The sequence below is a fragment of the Dromiciops gliroides genome, chromosome 4 (assembly GCF_019393635.1).
Source record: "Dromiciops gliroides isolate mDroGli1 chromosome 4, mDroGli1.pri, whole genome shotgun sequence".
NCBI classification, from domain to species: domain Eukaryota; kingdom Metazoa; phylum Chordata; class Mammalia; order Microbiotheria; family Microbiotheriidae; genus Dromiciops; species Dromiciops gliroides.
Window position 1 is genome coordinate 247,077,255 of NC_057864.1, and position 22,846 is coordinate 247,100,100.

At 40.0% G+C, this 22,846-nt stretch overlaps 1 protein-coding gene across 8 annotated transcripts in view; it reads right to left on the reverse strand.

The window, feature by feature from the left end:
- Positions 1-3,935: 3,935 nt before the first annotated feature.
- Positions 3,936-22,846, reverse strand: part of STK38 (serine/threonine kinase 38) — a 41,077-nt gene continuing 22,166 nt past the window's right edge. For 6 of the 8 annotated variants that reach the window (XM_044005115.1, XM_044005111.1, XM_044005116.1 and 3 more), the window contains 8 exons: positions 20,949-21,103; positions 17,356-17,458; positions 14,921-14,982; positions 11,098-11,215; positions 9,842-9,965; positions 9,216-9,311; positions 7,708-7,802; positions 3,937-6,177 (listed from right to left, as the gene is read on the reverse strand). In XM_044005115.1, the coding sequence (XP_043861050.1) occupies positions 6,047-6,177; positions 7,708-7,802; positions 9,216-9,311; positions 9,842-9,965; positions 11,098-11,215; positions 14,921-14,982; positions 17,356-17,458; positions 20,949-21,103 (884 nt within the window). In that variant the 3' untranslated portion in view covers positions 3,937-6,046. Of the gene's footprint in view, positions 6,178-7,707; positions 7,803-9,215; positions 9,312-9,841; positions 9,966-11,097; positions 11,216-14,920; positions 14,983-17,355; positions 17,459-20,948; positions 21,104-22,846 lie in introns of all 8 variants that reach the window. The other 2 variants (XM_044005118.1, XM_044005117.1) reach the window with 1 other exon arrangement.

The following is a 22,846-nucleotide window of genomic DNA, read 5'->3' on the forward strand; positions in this document are numbered from 1 at the left end:
TCCCTGCCTATGCCAGGAAGCCTCTCTCTTCCTCTCTGCCTCCATTCTTTCATCCTTTAAAACCAAATTCAAATGCCATGTCCTGGTTTCCCTTGATTCCCCCAGTCAATAAACATTTATTAAATACCTACTATGTGGCAGACACTGTGCTGAGCACTGGGGATAGAAAGGTAAGACAAGCCTTGCTCTCAAGGAGCCCATAGTCCAATGCAAATGACTAACTGCAAACAAACTATATACAGGATAAATTTGAAATAGTCAATAAGGGGAGGGGGTGCTAGAATTAAGGGAGATCAGGAAAGGCTTCCTGTCCAAGTCTTTAGCTGGGACTTCAAGGAAGTCAGGGAAGCAAAGAGGTGGAGATGAGGAGAGAGAATATTTCAGGCATGGGAGATGGCCAATGGAAATGCCAAGTCAGGACATGGCAGTGTCTTATTCAAGGAATGGCCAGTGTCAGTGGTTATCAACATATATGGAGGAGTGCAAAGTGTAGTAAAAATTAGAGAACTCTTCATAGGCAGCTTTTAAAGGACCTCCCCTTTTGGGGAAGGAAAGATTGAACGCTCCCTGAAGGAAGGCAGAGGGTGCTTCTGGAATGCTAGGCATCTTCTGGGACTCAGCCCTTTTTCGTGCTTGGCCCTTGTGGTGGTGGGGCATGTGCACTCTGTCTCTGGTGGTGAGAGCAACTGTAAACTTTCAGGTTCGATGAGTTAATTACAGAAAACCCTAAATTCCTTTGAACTAGCTTAACTGGAAACGGTCTGAGGATGGCATAGGTTAAGCTTAGAGTTAAGAGCATTTTTCTGTATTTCTATTTTCCTATTTCCTTATCTTTGATTTTTATTAGTTTCACTTTTGTTGTTTAATTCCCAAGTAATAAAATCTGATCCTTTTGTGAACTAAAGCTTAGAGGCTCCTTTCTTATTGGCCTGAAAGAAATATCTAAAAAGGGCAGTTCAGAGAGGAGGGTGAATCTAAAAGGTCCCTCATATTTCTGGGACCCCAATATTAAGGTGAGTCACCCAAATAACGCTCCATATATCAAATTTTCGCCCTCACAGAAGCAAGATTGGAGGTCAGCAGAGGTAGGGATGTATAAGCGGATCTGAGAATCATCAGGATAGAGATAATTGAATTTGATGAGATCATCAAGTGAAAGAGTACAGAGGGAGAAGGTCCAGGGTAGTGCCCACACAGATGGTTGGCAGGCATGACCCAAAGATCCACCAAGGGAGACTGAGGAGATATCAAATAAGAGAACCAGGAGAGAGTGTCACGAAATCCTGGGGTGAAAGGGGGGGGCAGATCGACGACAGTGTCAAAGGCTGAAGTAAAGTCAAGGATGAGGACTGAGGCCATTAGATTTGGCAACTAAGGATCATTAGTAGGATCACTGAAGAATCACTGAAGGATCATTGAAAAGTGCAATTTTGCTTGGATAATGAGGTCAGAAGTCAGACTGTAGGGAGTTGAGGGCAAGAGGAAAGGAACTGGAGGCACCAATTGCAGATGGCCTTCTCAAGAAGTTTAACCACAGAAGGCAGGAGAGATATGGGATGACAGCTAGAGGGAACTGATGGGTCAAGCGAGGGTTTTTAGAGGCTGGGGGAGACATGGGCATGTTTGTAGGCAGAGAGAAGCAGCCTGTAGACAGGAAGAGATTGAAGATAAGTGATAAAGTGAAGATTATGAAGGGGACAGGCTACTGGAGAAGAGAAGATGGAATGGGATCAAAGGTGAACATGGAAAAGTTTGCCTTGGCAGAGAGAAGGGTCATCTCAGGCGAAGGAGACGGTGGCAGAAGGCATCTGGGTGATATACAGTGAGAAAGGAAGAGGGAGTTCTCAGTGAATGGCCTTGCTTTTGTCAGTAAAATCTGAAGCAAGGGTCTCAGTTGAGAGGGCAGGCTTTCTTTTGCCCTACCTAGCCCAAAATCTCATGTAAGGCCTCATCTGCAGCCCTCAGGTACACTCATCATCAACTTCTTGGTACCATGTTTACTCATGTATAAATGATACACCTCTACTAAACAGATAAAGCATTTGAATGCTTATGATGTGCCAAGCATTATACTAAGCATGGGAAATACAAATACAAGTTTAAAAAAAACCCAAACAGTCCCCGCTTCAAGCTTACATCCTAACAGAAGACAACAAACAGAATTGCTGGCTGACAAGAGGAGAGGGAAGAGGAAAAGCACCCGTGTGGTGGCTAAGCAACACACAAAGACTCCCCTCTCCCTTAATGCTAGTGCCTTCCCTCTGTTGAAGAAACTTATCCTATATGCGTCTTATTTGTACCTAGTGTTTGCCGTTAGACTTGTCTTCCCCATCAGACTGTGAGCTCCTTGAGAGCAGGGACTGTCTTGTCTTTCACTGTATCCCCAGCACTTGGCACAGTGCCTAGCATATAGCTGGGGCTAAATAAATGTTAAATGACACAAAGAGAAAGAGTCAAGGAGAGAGTGAGGTAAAGCATGATTGAGGTCCTTTGCAAAATGGTGGTCCTAGGGAGGGAGTCACCAATGAGAACCCCAGGGTATTACCTACTAGACTATGTTCTATAAGGACATGCCATTTTTTATTCATTTTCTTTGGCATCTAACACATAGTAGGCACTTAAAAAAGTGTTTGTTGGCTTTAATTCACCAACCATGCTGGGTAACAGTTTACTATAATTAGGATCCATTCACAAGCCAGAGTATCCCAAATCCAAGTATTTTAAAAGGGGGCAGCTAGGTGATATAATGGAAAGAGCACTGGCTCTGAAGTTAGGAGGACCTGGGTTCAAATCTCACCTCAGACACTTAATGACTGTGTGACTCTGGGCAAGTCACTTAAACATCTTCAGCTACCTCCAGTCATCCTAATATACATCTTTCCACTGGAACCAGATGGCTCTGGAGAAGAGAGTGAGGCTGGTGACTTTGCACAGTCCTGCCTCACTTAAATCCAATTTGCTAGAAGTCAAGACATCACCTGGATGTCATGGTCCTCTTGGAGAATGAAGGACAAACAACAACAATATTTAAAAGACTGAAAGTTCATCAAGAACAGGCATTCTAAAACTTGGAATCCATGGACTCCCTCTCCCAAAAGACCCAAGGACAGATTTCAGGGGATGGGGGGGGGGGGGTTGTGAACCTGGATGGGAAATAAGTGACATCTCTATTTTTAGTAACTTTTCACTGAAATTTAACATTTCCTTTAGATATGATTGTGGGTAACAAAGCATTCTTCTGAAAAGGGGCCTGTAAACTTTACCAGACAGAACCCCGAGTAAAGAGGCAAAACTGATCTTTCCTGCTTCCTCTCCCCCACATACTCTCCTACTCTCCGTCTGGAGATGCTTCATTTGGGGCAGGACATGTTTCACAGCTCAGACATCAGGTATGCAAACTGCACATGTTGTGCTGAACAGACCAGAGAATTCTCTTGTGTACGTTACTGCAGCCAAGATCTCAAGGCTAGCAGTATGAGGCTGTGCTGTAAATAAAAGAAGGGAGAGCCAGTGGCTGACAGTCCTCACACCAAACCTGCTGATATCATGAACAGACTAGTAAACTACACGACAGTCTTTAAGGGGGACAAACCCATCACTTAAAAGGAAGACGTAAGTTGTTGTTAGGTCAGTTTTCAGTCTTGTCTGGCTCTCTGTGATCCCACTTGGGGTTTTCTTGGCAGAGATAATGGAGTGGTTAATCATTTCCTTCTCCAGCTCATAGCTCATTTTACAGATGAGGAAACTGAGGCAAACAGGGTGAAGCGAATTGCCCAGGGTCACACAGCTATTAGGTGTCTGAGGCCAGATTTGAACTCAAGAAGATGAGTCTTCCTGACTCTAGGCCCAGCATTCTATCTACTGTACCACTCAGCTGCCCTTAAGCACATGAGAGGTTCACAAAAATTATTTCTTAAATGAGTGGGAATGAATGGATTCCCAGACCATGATGGTCTTGGGGAAAGTTAAAGAAAGCATCAAGGTCCCATAGTTTCCTTGGCTAGTAGGCCAAATCTACTTAAAAATACACACCACAGATTCACACTACAATTACCACACAGTTTATTCAGAAGTTTTTAATGGTTAAAATGTAGAAGTCTTCTCCCTAAACAAATCACAACCCCCCAACCCCCTACTCTCCAACACACAGGATGCACACCCTGTATTTCTCTCTTCATTTACCATTCTGCAAAGCAAGATGGATCCAAGACATGACAATGACTACTTTATAATACAAAGGACTACAAATGTACATGTTAAAATCCCTTCGAATCCCTTTCTGCTAAACAAGCTATTACTGAGCAACTAAGAAGCCTAGTGCCAAACAGGTTTTCTCCATCTGGAGTTGAGACTTTCCTAATTTTCTTTTTTTCCTTTCAATCATTAAACCTGGAGCAGTTTTGTATGCTATCCTTATTCTATCATGCTCCCCAACCAGAGCAGGGGAATTCCTTTTTGCGAATGGCTATACTGACACACTTTCCTTTTAAAATTGATCTAAACGCTTTAAGATGGACAGAAACGAGCCTCCCAGCTGGAGCCTAGCCATGACCCTCTTGCACAGGCAAATTTACCGAACAGGTGCAAAATAATGCTTTAAGAATTATCAAAAGTTTAAAAAAATAATGCATTAATATGGAGCCTCCACATTGTTCTGACCAAGCCAGATTCCTCTAGAGGTGGCAGCTGTAAAAGAGAAGGCACTTTGGGCTAAGTTCAGGGTCTCTCATGGAGAGTACCCCACAGCAGGCATGGATGAATGTGCTTATTTATAGACATTACCCAGTGTCCTTTACACACATTTCATCCAATCCACATGAGACCCTTTGTGAGGGAGGAAGGGTCTCCTAGAAAGGCATCTGAAAAGAAAAACAATTCTCAATCATGGTACCAAAGTGAAAAGGCTACCTAAAGTTGGGAAAGGAGAGATACAGAGGAAGTGAGGAGGAAAGAGCTACAAACAAGGACGAAAGTATCTCTGCACCATTCCAATAGGCTGATTCCTTAACCTCTTTCCAGAAGGCCCGAGGAGTCAGCATGAGCAGAGCAGCCAAGAGATGGCAGTGGCTAATGCACCATTCCCTTGTTGAGTCCCAGGGTGGCTCTTGTTAATCCGCAGTCTTCCAGCTGGGCTGGGTTTCTTCAGGGAAAGTGGGTTTCCTATTGGCAGCATGACAAGATGAGCCAGTGGCCAGCTGGCCGGCCTGCCTGAGGGTTTTCACATACAGCAGTGAAGAGGAAGTAGGGGTTTATTTTTTTTCCACATGATCCAGGACTCCTTGGCAATGCATAATGGCTTTTCAGGTCGTCTAGGAGACCCAACTGGGAGGCCCTATCAACAACTCAAAAATGGAGTATGAGTATTTTGGGCAGGGGTCGGGGGGAGGGGAGAGGAGACAGTGATTGGGTGAGTAATCAAGGCCTAAGTGTGTCTTTCTCCTAGTACCATAAGTAAAGTGCATCATCACAAATGGAGGCCATGAAGAAAACTGAGAAGAATGCCATGAAAGGTGGCAATGGGGGAGGGGTATCTAATGAGGCCAGGGAAAATATTACCATCACTTCACACAACCGAGAAGCCAGAATATGCCCTCCACTTCCATTATTGCTTGATTTCCTGGGAACTGTAGGGCTATTTAGCCATGATGGGAGGACAACTGCGAGGACTAGCAAAGACACATCACAAAGACACAGGACTTGGCTGAGATTGGACAAGAATGAACTTACAGGCTCAGTCATGATGGATGACAGAATTTTCTTCATTCTAAAGAACTTTTGAGTACGTGTGAAACTGGCCCATCCTGCCCGTGAAGAAGCAGGACAGTTGTCTACGTCTGATGCAGTAGAAATGTGTTGGAGTCTTCGGATACCTCAGAAGTAGAAAATCCACCTATCACATTTCAGAAAGTTCACTGTTCACCAGGACAGAACAGGTTCTATAAAACCTCTTAGAAGCTCATAGCCCTTACACACGCATGAGAGAGAAGAAAGCCTCAGGGCTGTGCACAGAACCATGTTCCTCCAAATGATCCCACTTCACTGCTGACTATTTTCCTGCTTTCATATAGGAAGGTATTGCTCCTCGTGCTGTCAGGCCCTCAAAACGTTTGTAGGTGTAATTGATGAAAACCCAATCTTTGTTCTTGTAGTCCGTCTCTGGGTGGTTACTTGTGGCCACTAGAACAAAACAGAACTGGGGTTGACTCATCCTTTGCCTGGATGCTCTATTCAACTCTACACAATCTTGTATTCTCAAGACCTTACTTCAATTTCTAAAGTGGAAAACTTACCTTGTGGCCTCTCCACATATCACTTTTGGCTCTCATTTAAATTTTTAGTACCTAAGAATAATCTCCTTAAAGTGCCCCAATGAAAGATAAAAACCAGCAGCTTTTGCTTTTAGTTTCTGGCAAGTTTTTAAGCAAACAAACCAGGCCTTGAGGGCAGACTTTAAAGGGGCTGACTGAGCTGTATGAATAGGAAGCTTTATTTGCTTCCTGTCATAAAAATAATAGGATTTAGAGCTGGAAGGGACCTTTGAGATCATTTGTTTTAGCCCCTTTATTTTACAGATAAGGAAAAAGAGGCCCCAAGATCTTGCAGAGGGCAGAGCCAGTCAGTCTTCAAACCCCACAGCCCAGCTTCAGTCCTGTGGTCTTTCTACTAGACCAGTGCCATCAAGCTTAAATAGAAATAAGGGCTGCTAACCTGTATATAAAGTTCCCTGTGGGTGCATAATGACTTAGAAAACCACATATTAACATTATCTATGTTCAACTGTATTTTTACTTATTTTATTTACTATTTCCCAATTACATTTTAATCTGGTTTGCTTGCCCCCTTGAGTGGGTTCAGTCCATGTGCTTGATACCTCTGGACCAAACCACACCTTCATCTTTCCACATCCTTCAATGCATCACTGCTCTTAGGGGTTGATGCAGCTTCATGCTGAAAGAAATAATACTTAGGAAGGATTGAAAGGGTTTTAGCTTATGCATATGATCTGCATCCTTATGGTTTGGTTATTACTATTCCAAACTTGGGGGAAAGCTATGGCAACTATTAGAATAAACAAAGAGAATGGGAATAGAAAGGAATATAACTTCTTCTCAGTAATACATGGGACCTACATAAAAATTGACCATGTATTAGGGCATAAAAACCTTACAACCAGATGCAGAAAAGCAGAAATAATAAACACATCCTTTTCAGATCATAATGCAATAAAAATTACATTCAATAATGGACAATTGAAAGAGATTAAAAATCAATTGGAAATTAAATAATCTGATCCTAAAAAACAAATCGGTCAAAGAACAAATCATAGAAACAATCAATGATTTCATTAAAGAAAATGACAATGATGAGACAACGTATCAAAATTTATGGGATGCAGCCAAAGCAGTACTTAGGGGAAAATTTATATCCCTAACTACTTATGTCAATAAAATAGAGAAAAAGCAGATTAATGAACTGGGTGTACAACTAAAAAAACTAGAAAATGAACAAATTAAAAATCCCCAACTAAACATCAAATTGGAAATCTTGAAAATCAAAGGAGAGATTAATAAATTAAAAGTAAGAAAACCACTGAATTAATAAATAAAACTAGAAGCTGGTTTTATAAAGGAAAAAAAAAAACAATAAAAAAAAAATAAACCGTAATCGAAAAAAATAAACAAAGAGGAAAGCAGAGAGTGTTGTTACCTATTGGTTTAAGAATATCGGATTCAGGAAACTCATCAAAGTTTGAGGTGTCATCAATGCTTCTTATCTCAATTGATATTGCAGCAGGTCTCTCCCTGCCAAAAAGAGACACATCAAGAATAAAATTAGTATAGTTATCCCTTTCACATTGCCACTTTCCCCACTGCAGTTTTGATATGTTATGGGTCAGCATAAGAAATACACTAAGAATTTTGGGGGAGTTTTCCACAAGGCACAGATGACATGTGAAGACCAACAGATGACACAGAGCCTATGACCAAATACTTAACACAAATTTTACAGTAAGGTACTATAAATACCCTATAAAAGAAAAAGGAAAAAACCCCCAAAACCCAGACTTCTTCTCTAGTACTAAGGAAGGGGCCAAAATAGTTTATGCAGATTTTCCAGATCATAGGGACACTGCACCCTGAACACCCCCTACCCAATGTGGAAGGGATAATTGTAATTATAGGGGACAATATCAACCAAATTGAGCTTTATTCCTTTGGTAAAGGTACTATAGAACTGCTTAGGTCTTAGTAAGAACAATTATCTTGTCAATCTGATACTTTGGACTAGAAAACCAGTCTGGCCACAAGAAAGACAGCTCCAGATAGATGACATGCATTTTCTCTACTAGACCGGGAAAGGCTAATCAAGGCAGGGCAATGAACAGGCTCCAACTAAGTAAAAGAAACATATGGATAATTCCTCATCTTTCATGGTTATACGGCAGGGCAAGGAGAGAAAAGGTAAATGAAAACCAAAACCACACTAGACATTTCAATCTCCTGTCCCTTTTACTAAGTCAGCTACTAATCAGGACAGAATGCATTTAACCTCTCCTCTCCTCTTACTCACTTTCTAGGTATGAGAAATCTAAAAAGGCTGAGGGAAGGAAAAGGAAAACTATGGATCTGGTACATCTACCCTTGAGATGCTGGGGCTCTGATTCCTCAATGTCAGGGGGCTGGAGCCAGGCTGATTTCTCAATGGCCTGTTCAACACCAGGTGTTCAATACTAAACAGCCACTGAGGGCTGGCCCCCTCAAATCACTGTGGACAGTGCTCTATCACTGCCCCAAACCATATAGACTTCTATTCCTTCTTTTCTCTCCTCCAACTTCCCTTTCTTCTCTTTCCCCACATATACCTAAGGTCCAACACTAGCTTCATTTGCATCATCTGACCCTTAATGTTAGATCTCAATTTTCAAATTCAATTTCTGATTAAGTTGAACATTTATTGAGCAATATGTATGAGGTAATATAGAGACTGCTTAGCTCTAAGTAAGAATAATTCTTTTCTGATTATGATCCTTTAGTCTAGGAAACCAAAGTCTACCCATGGTTACTCCCTTAAGCACAATCATATATAATATAGATATCAGGAATGGCTGGCTTTCAGTCCATGTACCTAACTTGGCAATGATGCAGGTTCAATTCCCAAATAAGAATAAGCTTTCTAAAATGCCACATGGACTAAATGGTTTTCAGTAGTATTACCTGATATGTTCCCAGTCAACTCCTTCAAAAAAAGGATTACTCTTTATTTCTTCAACACCAGGTGCTCCGATTCTATGCTCCCATTCACAGCAGAATCTAGAAAAGAATAAGGCCAACAGGTCAATCTCTTTCTCTTCTATAGATGTAGACTTAGATGTGTATATGGAGATCTACATACATATCTATGTACACACATACACATGTATGTATGCATGCATGTACACACATACACACACACACAAACATACATACACACCCTATCTGCACCAAGCCTGGAATTTAGTTGGTATAAGGCATACCAATTAATTAACTGATTGATTAATTAATTAGTTCCCTCTACCAAAGCAGATCACCATCTGCTAGGCAAGTTTTGGTCTTAAGAGAACTGCTAAGTTAAGTGAATTGCCTAGGGTCACATATCCAGTACATGTCAGAGGCAGGACTTGAACTCAGGTCTTCTTGCCACAGAAAACAATGTACTACGTCATGCTGCCTTTATCATTAGAAAGAGACAGGTTGTTGTTGGTTTTTTTTTCATTTCCTTCTTGAAAGAAAGGGTTAAATGTTAAATTTTCAATTTGATTCCTAAGCACCAAAGACTATGCAGAGTTCTCTCTATTGGGTACCTTAAAATAAGATCCTTGGCTTTCTCAGAGATTGGAACTTCTGGAGGAAAAGTCAGCGTTTCTTTCCAATTCATCACCTTCTTATAAGTTTCTTGAGGAGTCTCAGAACAGAAAGGAGGGTAACCTGGAATTAGAAAAAGAATATGAGGGTCCCTATCCAGAGTCTAATATTTCCAAAGTGACTAATTATGATTACTTTGCTTAGCTGCTAAACATCGCAAACTCTTAACTAAACTAATTAATGTATCTTGCCATGACACAGGATTCCCACTGATGTTAGAAAAATCTAAGTTATCATTTCATTTTCTCAGAGTTCCTGAAACAGTAGGACAGTCACCCTCTTTGATGCTGCTGGGGAGACACCAGCCAAAAGTTTAGAGTGAGAGAAAAAAGAGGGAAGTAATTAGCCCAGGGCAGAGGAACCAAAACTACTGAAGCAGAAATGAAACAATACTAAAAAAACAAAAACCAAAAAAACCCACCTCAGACAGGAACATTCTCATATGAAAATGGAACAAAAGAACTTAAGTAGGTCTAGGAAGAAAATGCAGGATTTGAGATGACCTTCATTTCTCAGTTTGAAGACCCCTGAGAAGGACAGGCACAAAAGCATGCTCTCATCTACTACCTATTGCTCCTTCACACTTTCACCTCATATACATGTATCCTCGCCCAGATACCTCAAAGAAAGACACTACCCTTCTTTTAGAAGACTATCTTCATCCAAGTGTGTGTATGTGTGTACATGTATGGTCTGTACCCAGATAACTGCACAGATATATGCATCCCCAAACACCTAATCAAAACTGATGGTGAAGAGATACACATGTGGTCATTTTATAAGTGAAAATAAGTGAGTGAGTGAACACAAAGATGAATGATGGTATGGGATAAGTGGAGTAGAATCCAATTTTCCTCTATAGGAAGCAAGTGTTCCATAAATTTCACTGATTAAAAAGAATAGAGATGAAACGAATGAAAAAAGAAGCTGAAAAGTAAGGTGAAATCCAAAAGCAACCAATGAGACACTGAAAATCTCATGAATAAGTGACTGCTCTGAGATTTAAGTCTCATTTTGAGAAATTAGTAGGAGGAATCTTTACCACCAGAACCAAAGGAAATATTGTTTATGAGGAGTGAGCAGGGGGTGTCTACAAAAGGGATCCTTAAGACCTCTCCCAAAGACAACTGAATCTAAAGTCACTGAAGGATCTTTGGTTAGAAAGAATTAGGTCCTCAGATAGCCTGTAACTTACCAATGAGCATTTCATACATGATAACTCCAAGAGACCACCAATCGCAGAGTTTATTGTATCCAGTTTGCAAAAACACTTCAGGAGCAATGTAATCTGGAGTGCCCACTGTGGAGAAGGCCTGAAAGATTTACCAAACGTCAGAGGAAAATGCAGAGGGAAAACATATCCATTGTCATCCTGACCTACACAAAGAGCCCCACACGCCTCCAGGTCAAGTTTTTGATTTGCCCAAACAGTGAATCTTTTTAATATCATGAATACAGGTTTGTTACTGAGATAAAAGCATATGACTAAAATCTGGTAGTTTACTGAGCCCAAAGCCAATCTAGGTGAGGAAGAAAGGATATAGTACAACGGAAAGGATTCTGGCTCTGGAACTGGAGGACCTGGATTCAAATCCCAACTTTTAACATTTAATGGTACCTATGTGACCTTGACTTTCCTGGATCTGTTTCCTTATCTCTAAATGATGAGGATGGATTAAATGGCCTTGGAGGTTCCTTCTGGCTATCCATCTATAATGAGTTTCTTGTATTTAAAGAAATCAAAAGGTTTAGCCTTTGGTTGTAACATTTATGTCTAAAAGCCTTATTTTAAGATACGACTGAGGATCCTCCAGGACTTATTTGGCAAGTCTAAATGCTGTGTTTAAAATGTTATGTCCAAGGGGCGGCTGGCTGGTGCAGTGGATAGAGCACCGGCCCTGGAGTCAGGAGTACCTGAGTTCAAATCTAGCCTCAGACACTTGACACTTACTAGCTGTGTGACCCTGGGCAAGTCACTTAACCCCAACTGCTAAAACAAAACAAAAAAAGCCCCCAAACATGAAATGTTATGTCCATATGAAAGTCATGTTTTTAAAATCCCAATTGGGTAGTACCAGTAAGCCCCTAGAGAGCAAAGTATTAGTAAGAAGTATATGTAGGTACTAGGGGAAAATGTTGGTTTATTTTAAAGTTCACTTAAAGTTTTAGATTTGAAACTTATAGACTGGGTACTCCCCAAGAAAAGCAGGTATTTGCAATGCCAACTACAGATAAAAGAAGCTAGAGCTAGGTATCCTCTGCTTTAAAGAACAGATATTCTTCAACAAAGTTAGCGGTAAATGAAATTCCATTTTCCCCAGTGACTTACATCAAACAATTAGAGTATTCCTTTAGAAAATAAAAACCCTTTAACAGAATAAACTGAATATTCTTGGTAAATAAGGCATTCAGATGGTGGCAGAGCTGGTATAATATGGGGATATTGTGTTGCTTAATAGCATGTCTCTACTGGGAGTTGTCCTCCCCATTAGAGAGTTCACTTTTCTTTAGGCCACGTTCCTAACTTTGAATTCTTTCCCTCCAATCATTTGACCGATCCTTCTTCCTTATAACATGCTCGGAATATTCTCAGGTGTCGATCTGTTTCACCTTCACATTTACCATTTCTAGACCTTGACTAAGCTTTTCTCTCCCTCTCTCAGGACTGTTTGACCCCTGTAATAGCCATCTAAAACCGTATTTTCTATGACAACGTGCACGTTATTTCACATCAAAGCTTCGTAACCAAATGAGTTTCTCTGTTTGACTACTCCTACACATTTTATAGAAATGAGTTTACTTAGAACAATGGACACATATATTTGACCATTGGAGTCACGTTGGGGAAGCTTTCGTTTTCATTCTTATCTCTTAAGTATACATTGTAAAGTATATAGACATTCATCTACTTCCAAGTGGTTGAAAAGACACCCTGGAATCCTACTATTTAAACACACACACACACACACACACACACACACACACACACACACACACACAATAAAGCTGCTTGAGATGGTCAGTGGAGTAGAGGAAGTTACACTGCTGACACTAGATTAGCTCTTGTTGAACCTAGTTTGCAGCCTAATAGGATTTATGATGAAAGGTCAAAGGACACAGTTCTTTGCCCTAAGGATGATAAAACTAACAGGTGGCATGGCTTCAGCCCTAGGACAGGATATTATAAGCCTCTTGACCACCTATTCTCCATTTCAGCTGAGAAGGGAATAAAATGCAATAGCCCTAAATCACAGTACGAAAGACTGGTAAATTCATATGTAAAAAAAAAAACAAGATTTTTAACTACTAAGGGTTATAAAAAAAATTGCAACAGGGAAATTGCAAAATCTTCCTGGGTGAGCTAGAAGTGGCTCCCAAGCTATACTTCATGGATTTCAAAGGCTAATTTAAGTTATTTGTACTTGATTACTCAAATACTTAACAAGTGCTTACTATGTATTAAGACCTCTGCCAGGGGCTGGAAATAGAAAACTAAATAATACATTATTCCTACTTTCACAAAACTTAGAATGAACACATTTTTAAAATTAGCACAGTGGATTAAGGTTAAATTTGTGACCTTTAATTACAATGCTGTAAGAAACAATGACTAGGGGCAGCTAGGTGGCACAGTGGATAGAGCACCAGCCCTGGAGTCAGGAGTACCTGAGTTCAAATCCAGCCTCAGACACTTAATACTTACTAGCTGTGTGACCCTGGACAAGTCACTTAACCCTAATTGCCTCACCAAAAAAAAAAAAAAAGAAAAAGAAACAATAACTAAAGAATATAAACATGGGAAGATTTATATGAACTGATGCAAAGCGAAACAAGCAGAACCAAGAAAACTATGGGCAATAACAATAATAACTTAAAAATGTGTAATTATAACAACCAAGCTTGGCCCCAAAGAAGAGATGAGGAAATATGCCTTGTTTCCTTCTTGGCAGAGGCAGCAAGGATGGTGGGGGTGGGGAGCCACTGGGTGTAGAACATAACCTTCACTGTCAGATTCAGTTATGTGCTGGTTAATTTTGCTGAAGTACCTTCCCTCTCTCCCCCCACCCCCTTTTTATTCTTTGTTACAAGGGCCTGGGAAGCCATATATTTGATTTTTAATTTTTTTTTTTTTTGTGAGGCAATTGGGGTTAACTGACTTGCCCAAGGTCACACAGCTAATTAAGTGTCAAGTGTCTGAGGCCAGATTTGAACTCAGGTCCTCCTGAATCCAGGGCCAGTGCTCTATCCACTGCGCCACCTAGCTGCCCTAAGCCATATATTTGAAAATGAAGGTGATATAAAAGCAAAAGACTTTTTTTCCCCCAAGAAAAGATTGTAGGAGTGACTTCTTCATCCTGTTAGATGTAAAATAAACTTCCAATCAGTCTGCACTATTTGAGCAGCAGGCTCTATGGTGAGAAATAAAGGAACTTCTTAGCAGGTTCTGTTTCTGATCTTTTTTTCTCCTTAAGCCCAAAACTGAATCACAGATTTTTAGCAGCTTTGCTATTTAAAGAAGATCTGGAGTTCCCTAGAAAAAGGAGAACAGGTACTACACCAAGCTTTAGTATTCCCGAAACAAATACCTTAATGTCCAAAGAAATCAGAAGTGCCTTTCAATTCAGTCTTATCCAAGCAGCCACTGAGTTTCTTAAAGTGTGAGCAACCTTTATAAAACTTTGCTTTTGAGTACCAGGTTTAACTTTAAGCCACTAGGCTAATTTTTTTTATTGTGGAGGTCATTTAAGCTTTGTAAAAGTAAATAGTAAATGTCCCCCTTTCCCACCATAATCATGATTAAAGTAAGAATACTGATTCCTGGCTCTCAGCTAGTTTGGGACTGTGGAAAGGCAGACAACTGCAAACTCCAAAGTTCTTTACATCAACCAACTATAAATTCTTTATCAAAATCCTTCTTGAACTCCTATATGTTTTTCATTTTGAACATCAGCTCAGGTAAAGGGATTCCCAATGCTTGCTCAGCATTCATTAAATCATACATCCAAAAGATTACTTACTAGCTGTCGTCTATTTCTTTTCCAGGTTTCTGCTTTCCTTTTGGAATTCATATTCTGGAAAGCTAGAGGTAGGAGAAAATGAGCATGAATCAAAGTTCAGAAAGCTCTGTCCTACTTTTAGTTTTCAGATTCTTCAAGGGGCACTCTAAAGTTTTGTTACTTTGACTCACCTTCAAGTAAACACTAATCACTTTTTTTTGGTGGTAAGCTATAAAATCAGGATTCTCTGAGAAGCAAATTTTCTAATTCAGAATTTGCCATAATTCAGATATATAGAATGCCAGGGTATGGAAAGAAAAAAACTCTGTTGGCCAAGGACTAATTCTTAGAGGTCACCTAGTCCAAGCCCCTCCCAGAAGCAAGAATCCCTTCTACAATATCCTAGACAAGAGGTCATCTAACCTCTTCCTAAAGTTGCCTTCTACGACCCAGGTCTTTGGGTAGGAGAAGAACATGAGTAAATAGGTAAATTAATGGGGAAAAACCCCCCACCCCAACTATTTTTAACAGGCCTATAATCTAATATTAATCCCATCAAAGTTCTTAAAAGTACAAAATTTGTTTACTTCATTTCATAAGCACTAATTATTGCACTGCGGTTCATATGGCCCTGCTGTGGGAGTTACATAGCCAGCTGTATGTATCAGAGTTGCTAAATGAATACAAAATTTTAAGTAATTTTTTCCTTTTGAAAATTTTCAGGGTTTTGTTTGTGTGAAAGGAAAACCTAGGTTAAATTGTTTTGTTTTTAAAAAACAACAATGACAACAACAAAAACACAAACCAAACTACGGGCTCTGAAATTAAAGACATGTTAAAATGTATCTCCAGATGTCTAGGCTGTAAACTTCATAAGGGCAGGCAGTGAATTACCTAAATTTTGAATCCTTCAGTTAGCCCAGTGCGCCACACACACAGGCATTTAATAAATGTTTTACAGGCAAAAGAGAAAGATCAAGGAGAAAAAGTAAAAGACAGAAAGAACATTAAGAAAAACAAATAAAACTGGGTGCAGGAGTTAAAACTTTTCTCCATTTAAGATCCTTCTAAAAATGTTTATCTACATCAGCCACATGATCCTGGGAAAGTCACTTTGCTTCAATTTCCTCATCTGTAAAATTGGGATAATCGGTACTTACCTCCTAGAGTTGTTGTGAGTATTAAATTAGATAATAATTATAAAATGCTTAGCACAGTGCCTGGCACACAGTAATATAAATGTTAACCATTATTGTTGTTATAAGGATCAAATGAGATGATAAATCTAAAGTGCTTACTCAGCACAGTGCCTGGCCCACCAACAGATGTATACTGGGAGCTTGCTCAGGTCTGCTACAATTTGCACTCTACTGCCAGGGGCCAAGAGAACCCCAAGGTCATGTCCATGTCATGATCAAGTATGGGAATAGACTTCAGTGGCAACAACAAATTTTAACAATTAATTTGCCTCTTACTTATTAGTACTATTCATAACTTATTACTATATTTTTTTTTCTGGTGGGGCAATGAGGGTTAAGTGACTTGCCCAGGGTCACACAGCTAGTAAGTGTCAAGTGTCTGAGGTCGGATTTGAACTCAGGTCCTCCTGAATCCAAGGCCAGTGCTTTATCCACTGCACCACCTAGCTGCCCCCATTGTATTTTATCTAAAAGTAATATGATCACATTTTAAAAAATGACTCAGAACCACTGTACCAACCTTCATTAGTTAAATTGGTGAGGGGAAGGGAACATCTACACTCCCATAAGAGGTCTGTAATGCTTAATGTATTTATATGCTGCTCAAGGACAAGCACTTTGATCATAGCCATTGGCATGCTATCTCCCCCAGTAACTCTCTGAGCTCCTTGAAAGAAGTGACTGTGTTTTGCCTTTCTTTGTATTCACAGCACTAAGCACAGTGTCTGGCACTTAGTCTGTACTTAATCAATGCTTCTTGACTTGACTTGATCAAGATAAAATGTCTGCTGCTTGGGCTGAGCACTTTTATGGTGATGCTGTCAGTCACCTGGTTTTTCCTCTAGTCCTCTGGTTTTTGCCCATGGTCATCAGCAGTAACCTGAAAAGTGGATATGTAAAGAAATGTCTTAAGGCTCCACCTTCCATCTAAGGTTGGAAAGGACTGTGGGTCATCTAGCCCAACTGCCTCACTTTACAAATGAAGACACTGAGGCCTAAGGATACTGAGTTACTTGGCCATGGTCAGGCCAAGATGGGAGTTTATAACCCCATGATGAGCCATCTCACATGCCATCTATCCCAAATTGATTTCCAGGATCTAAACGGCGGCATCATTCTGAAAGCTAAACCTGAGAAAAAAATGCTTTTCTGTCATGAGTACAACTACACCAAGATAACACAACAAATTTGACTTTTTTGACTTATCCACTTTATTTTAACCACCAGGGAACCTCTTTTGAGGTTTTAGAAACTTACTGAAATCACTTGGGAGACTGTGATTCAAGTTCCTATAAAATTCTGTCCTATGAGCTTTCTTTAGTCCTGTGCAGAGGCCAAAGTCGGAAAGCTTCACGTGGCCCTAGGAAGAAAGCAACAAGGCAAATGAAGACCAGAAATAACAATGAGCAACAGAAAATGACGTACACCCATGGTGGCCACAACAACTCCAAAGTGAATGCTTGGTGATTTTTCAAAAATGAATCTAACTTCTGAAGAGTTCTCTATCTTCTTCAAGGTGTCCCAATAAGCAAACAGAAGTAATTTCCCAGGGCACAGAGTCAGAAAAACTTATCTGGTTAATGGAGGAGCCATGATCATCTGGGACAAGCTATCAAAGCTACTGGGCATACACTTTCACCAAAAAAAACCCACCAACAACCAAAAAACCCCCACAGTTCCATGTGTTCAAATGTGGTAAAGTAATAATAGATAAAAATAGGTAATTTCTGGTACAGGTTTTTGATCTATCGTCTTTGATTCCTTTCTTCTTTCTTTAGACTGGTAAAGTAGCTTGTTCTACAGGTAAGGGAAGAGAATCCAAATTATAAATGTCAAAGTAGTAGGAACCAGACACTTCTCAGCTCTCTGGAATGGAGATGAGTGTCTCCAAAAGCAGCAGAGTAGGTTCTTTGATGACCATGCATGAACAGAGAAGACCTCTCAATCAGTCCCTTCAGAGCATACTCTTTAAATCTTGAATTGCAGGGAAGTCTATAGTTGTGAGTACATGTAAAATTCAGCATGAACGATTACATTTCCAAAGCAAGTTAAACATGTAAATTAAATGCTGGAATGCAGATCCTTACCATATTCCAGCTTTATTTTATTATTTGACCCTACAACTTGAATTCTGCAGTAAGCATTAAAAGCCTAGGCTTTCTGTTGATGCCCAAACCACTGTGAACAAGATAAAGATGATAATTGGTACCTAATAGTCTTTTTTTTTGGTTTAGTTTTGTTTTGCAGGGTAATGAGAGTTAAGTGACTTGCCCAGGGTCACACAGCTAGTAAGTGTCAAGTGTCTAAGGCTGGATTTGAACTCAGGTCCTCCTGAATCCAGGGCCGGTGCTTTATCCACTGTGCCACCTAGCTGCCCCCACCTAGTAGTCTTTCTTTGCCCCACCTAACCCCTCCCTTATTTTAGCCCCAGTTGTCTTGCCTTGAAACCTGTCTTCTCTAGAAAACAAAGCCTAGCTCTGGAGCACGTTGGGCCCAACAGCATGGCAGCCTGGTTTAAAGCAGGCCAAGAGAAGAGGCTGATAAAAAACTCATAAACATTCATTCAGTTAAAAATGGATTTCATCCCCAATTGAGAAATGGTCAAAGGATATGAATAGGCAGTTTTCTGATGAAGAAATCAAAGCTATCTATTCCCATATGAAAAAATGCTCTAAATCTCTAATGATTAGAGAGATGCAAATAAAAACAACTCTGAGGTACCACCTGACACCTGTCAGATTGGCTGATATGACAAAAAGGGAAAATAATAAATGTTGGAGAAGCTGTGGAAAAATTGGAACACTAATACACTGTTGGTGGAGCTGTGAACTGATCCAACCATTCTGGAGAGCAATTTGGAATTATGCCCAAAGGGCTATAAAGCTGTGTATACCCTTTGACACAGCAATATCACTTTTGGGTCTTTTTCCCAAGGAGATTATAGAAAAGGGAAAAGGACCCACATGTACAAAAATATTTATAGCAGCTCTTTTTTCTTTTAATAGCTACTCTTTTTGTGGTGGCAAGGAATTGGAAATTGAGGGGTTGCCCATCAGTTGGGGAATGGCTGAACAAGTTGTGGTATATGAATGTAATGGAATTCTATTGTGCTGTGAGAAATGATGAGCAGGAGAAGTTCAGAGAAACCTGGAAGGACTTGCACGAACTGATGATGAGTGAGATTAGTAGAACCAGAAGAACATTATATACAGTATCATCAACATTATGTGTTGATCGGGCAGCTAGGTGGCGCAGTGGATAAAGCACCGGCCCTGAATTCAGGAGTACCTGAGTTCAAATCCAGCCTCAGACACTTGACACTTACTAGCTGTGTGACCCTGGGCAAGTCACTTAACCCCCATTGCCCCGCAAAAAAACAAAAAACAAAAACAAAACAAAAACAAAAAACCAAAAAAAAAAACCCATTATGTGTTGATCAACTGTGATAGACTGGATTTTTCTCACCAATACAATGGTACAAGAAAGTTCCAGGGGACTCATGATGGAAAAGGCTCTCCAAATCCAAGAAAAAAAAAAAAACAAAACTATGGAATATGGATGCTGATTGAACCATACTATTTCTTTTGGTTTTGGTGCTGTTGTTTTTCTATTTTGAGGTTTTTCCTTATTGCTCTGATTCTTCTCTTATAACATGACTGATGCAGAAATATGTTTAATGTTGTTATGTATATGTGTGTGCATGTGTGTGTGTATATATATATATATATATATAAATAAACTATATCGGATTGCCTGCTGTCTGGGGGAGGGGGGAAGGGAGGGAGAAAAATTTGAAATTGGAAATTTTATGTAAACAAATGCTGAAAGCTATCTTTACATGTAACTGGAAAATAATAAAATACTTTTCTTTAAAAAAAAAATGGGGGCAGCTAGGTGGTGCAGTGGATAGAGCACTGGCCCTGGATTCAGGAGGACCTGAGTTCAAATCGGCCTCAGACACTTAACACTTACTAGCTGTGTGACCCTGGGCAAGTCACTTAACCCCAACTGCCCCTCACCCCACCAAAAAAAAAATGAATTTCACAGAATCAAAGAATGTCAGAGCTGGGATGGACCTTAGAGACCATTTAACAGATAAAGAAAACTGAGGCCCACAAAAGCAAAATGACTTGCCCAAAATCATCCAGCCAGTTAAAGGCAGGGTTTGGAATAGAATACCGAAAGCAGAATTTCCACAGTGTTTGCTGGAGGGCTTTTGGTTGTCACTTTTACTTGTTATTTGTGTGTTTATGTGTAGCGGTCCTTCTCTTTTTGTATTTGCTTTTTCACAACTGCCATGGGTTTTGGAGACCAGAAGACTTTTAAAGCCTATCAGAACCGTCCTCGGCTTAAGAACAAACAGGATGTGAACTCGTGATTGAAGGCTGTGCTATGAGTTGGAAACGTGTGGTTTTCATGCACAGGCTTTGTAACATCTATTCTGGAAGCCCAGATTTCCTATCTTAACTGTGGTCCTGAATAAGTGAGATGTTATTAAAGAGTTAATAATACCAAATCAGTACAATATGACATCTTCTGGGGGCAGCTAGATGGCACAGTAGATAAAATACTGGTCCTGGATTCAGGAGGACCTGAGTTCAAATCCGACCTCAGACACTTGACACTTAGTAGCTGTGTGACCCTGGGCAAGTCACTTCACCCTCATTGCCCCACAAACAAAATAAAAAACAAACTATATTCCAACTATGTCTTTCAACCTATATAAAGTATACAAATGTACCCTTCTAAGAGTGGAGAGAGCTAGCAAGCTACCTCCAAGTTCTCTTATCTTAATTACTAGAAGTAGTATTGGTGTTAAAGCACAGCTAATTGACATTATTCTTTGATACCTTGCTATCCAAGAGGAGGTTATCTGGTTTGATGTCTCTATGGATAAATCCAAGTTGATGAATTGAATCTATTGCTAGCACCGTTTCTGCTATATAGAACTGTGTCTCCTCTTCAGTTAGAGTATCCTTTTTCATTAATAAGGTCATCATGTCACCTGGAAAAAGACACAAAGCAACCACACACAAAAGAATAACAAAAAATAAGTCCTGGTCATCTGACTTTTTGCTCCTGCTACTACTAGTGGAGGGCGGTATAATGAAGGGAGCCCCAGACGTGGGGCCAAGAAATCAGGGGTCACATCTTGGCTCAGCTTTGTACTAGCTCTATGAGCTTGAGCAAGGCACTCCTCTCTTTGAACATCAATTTCCTCATCTGCAAAATGGGAGAAATGAAACCCTTCTCACCTCTCAGGGTCGTTGTGGGGATTAAACTGCAGAATGTAGGCAACATGCTCGGTTAACCCTAAAACCCTAAGAGAACGTGAATCATTTGCTATTCTGTTCTACGGTCACACAGCTGGAAAAATGAGTACTTTTCTGTGTTCTGAAACTCATTTGCGCTCCAAGCTTAGGGTGGAAATGGAAAAAAAGAAACCACCCCAAAATGCAAAATAGCTTTTGTAATCAAGTTGACTAATTTTGTTCATAGGGCTAGAATTCTGCTTTTGGGGAATCAAAGGAATTCCTTATGACTAAGGAAGTGTTAAGAGATGCTAAATGTGCATCATGTTAATCGTGACGTGTCTGAAGGAGGGTACAGAGCAGAGTATCTACTCTGTTTTATTGTCAGTCTCTTCTAATGGCTACGATGCTATTCCTGTTTAAACACATACACACATATACATTTACTATTAAACAGCACTTCCACAAAAGTTGTACTCGTGTGCTATTAAAGAGCTATTGGGCAAATATGTGGACATTCTTCATTTTTAAGGATATTCTCTCTCATTTTTGTTCACAATACTGAATTGGGACACCAAACAAAAACACAAAATTGGCACTCACATAAATGTTAGTTGACAAAATTAAAAATGAATGATAATAATCAGCTGCATATTGGGATCTTTTTTTAAAAAGAATGGTTTCCATAAGCACACACTTAACACTTGTCAGGTTCATTTATTTTTCAGTTTCATAAAAAGCCATGTTAAAGGTGCATAATGTTACACCATCTACAATATTTTGAAAACAATAGAAAAACTTTTAACAATCAGAAGTTAACTTCCTTTAAGTTTCTGTGAAGCCAAAGTTTTATTATTTCTTTCTTTTTACAAATGAAAGGGTAAAAAGAAAATTCTGACCCAAAATCAGGAGTTAGAACAAAGCAAAAAGTAGGTAAATATGCACAGAAAGTACATTTAAAGCTAAGAGTAAGAGATGAAATACACAGTACAGGATTCATATGTGATTATAGTAAAGGAGGCAGTAAACAAGAGGGAAAAACCCTTGGATTTGAATTCAGTATCATGCTGTTTTCTACATTTAATCTCACTCACAATTTAGAAAGAGGGGAAAGTTATTTTTGGAACAAAGCAGATTACAAACAATTATTAAATGATCCAAGTCCTTTCTTTTTTTCTGATCAGATCTTGAAAAATCTGATTTCCCCCACTCATCGCCATGAGTAGGTGACACTCCCTCAGACATATCTGGGTGTACTTCAGCAACATGGCCTTGGCATCACCAAAGAGTTAGGCTAGCCACACTCAAGCATACTCAGGTGACTGGAGGACTCAAGCAGGGTGCTCTGTACATACAGCCTAAGTCCACTTAGACAATGCCAGATGCAGAGTCCAAAGAATGTGAAGAAAGTCATGAGAGGGGGAGCAGGAAGAGCATGGGCGAACTGGGGGCATGGGTGTGAAGGGAGTGGGAAGAGCAGAACTGTGGGCAGGCAG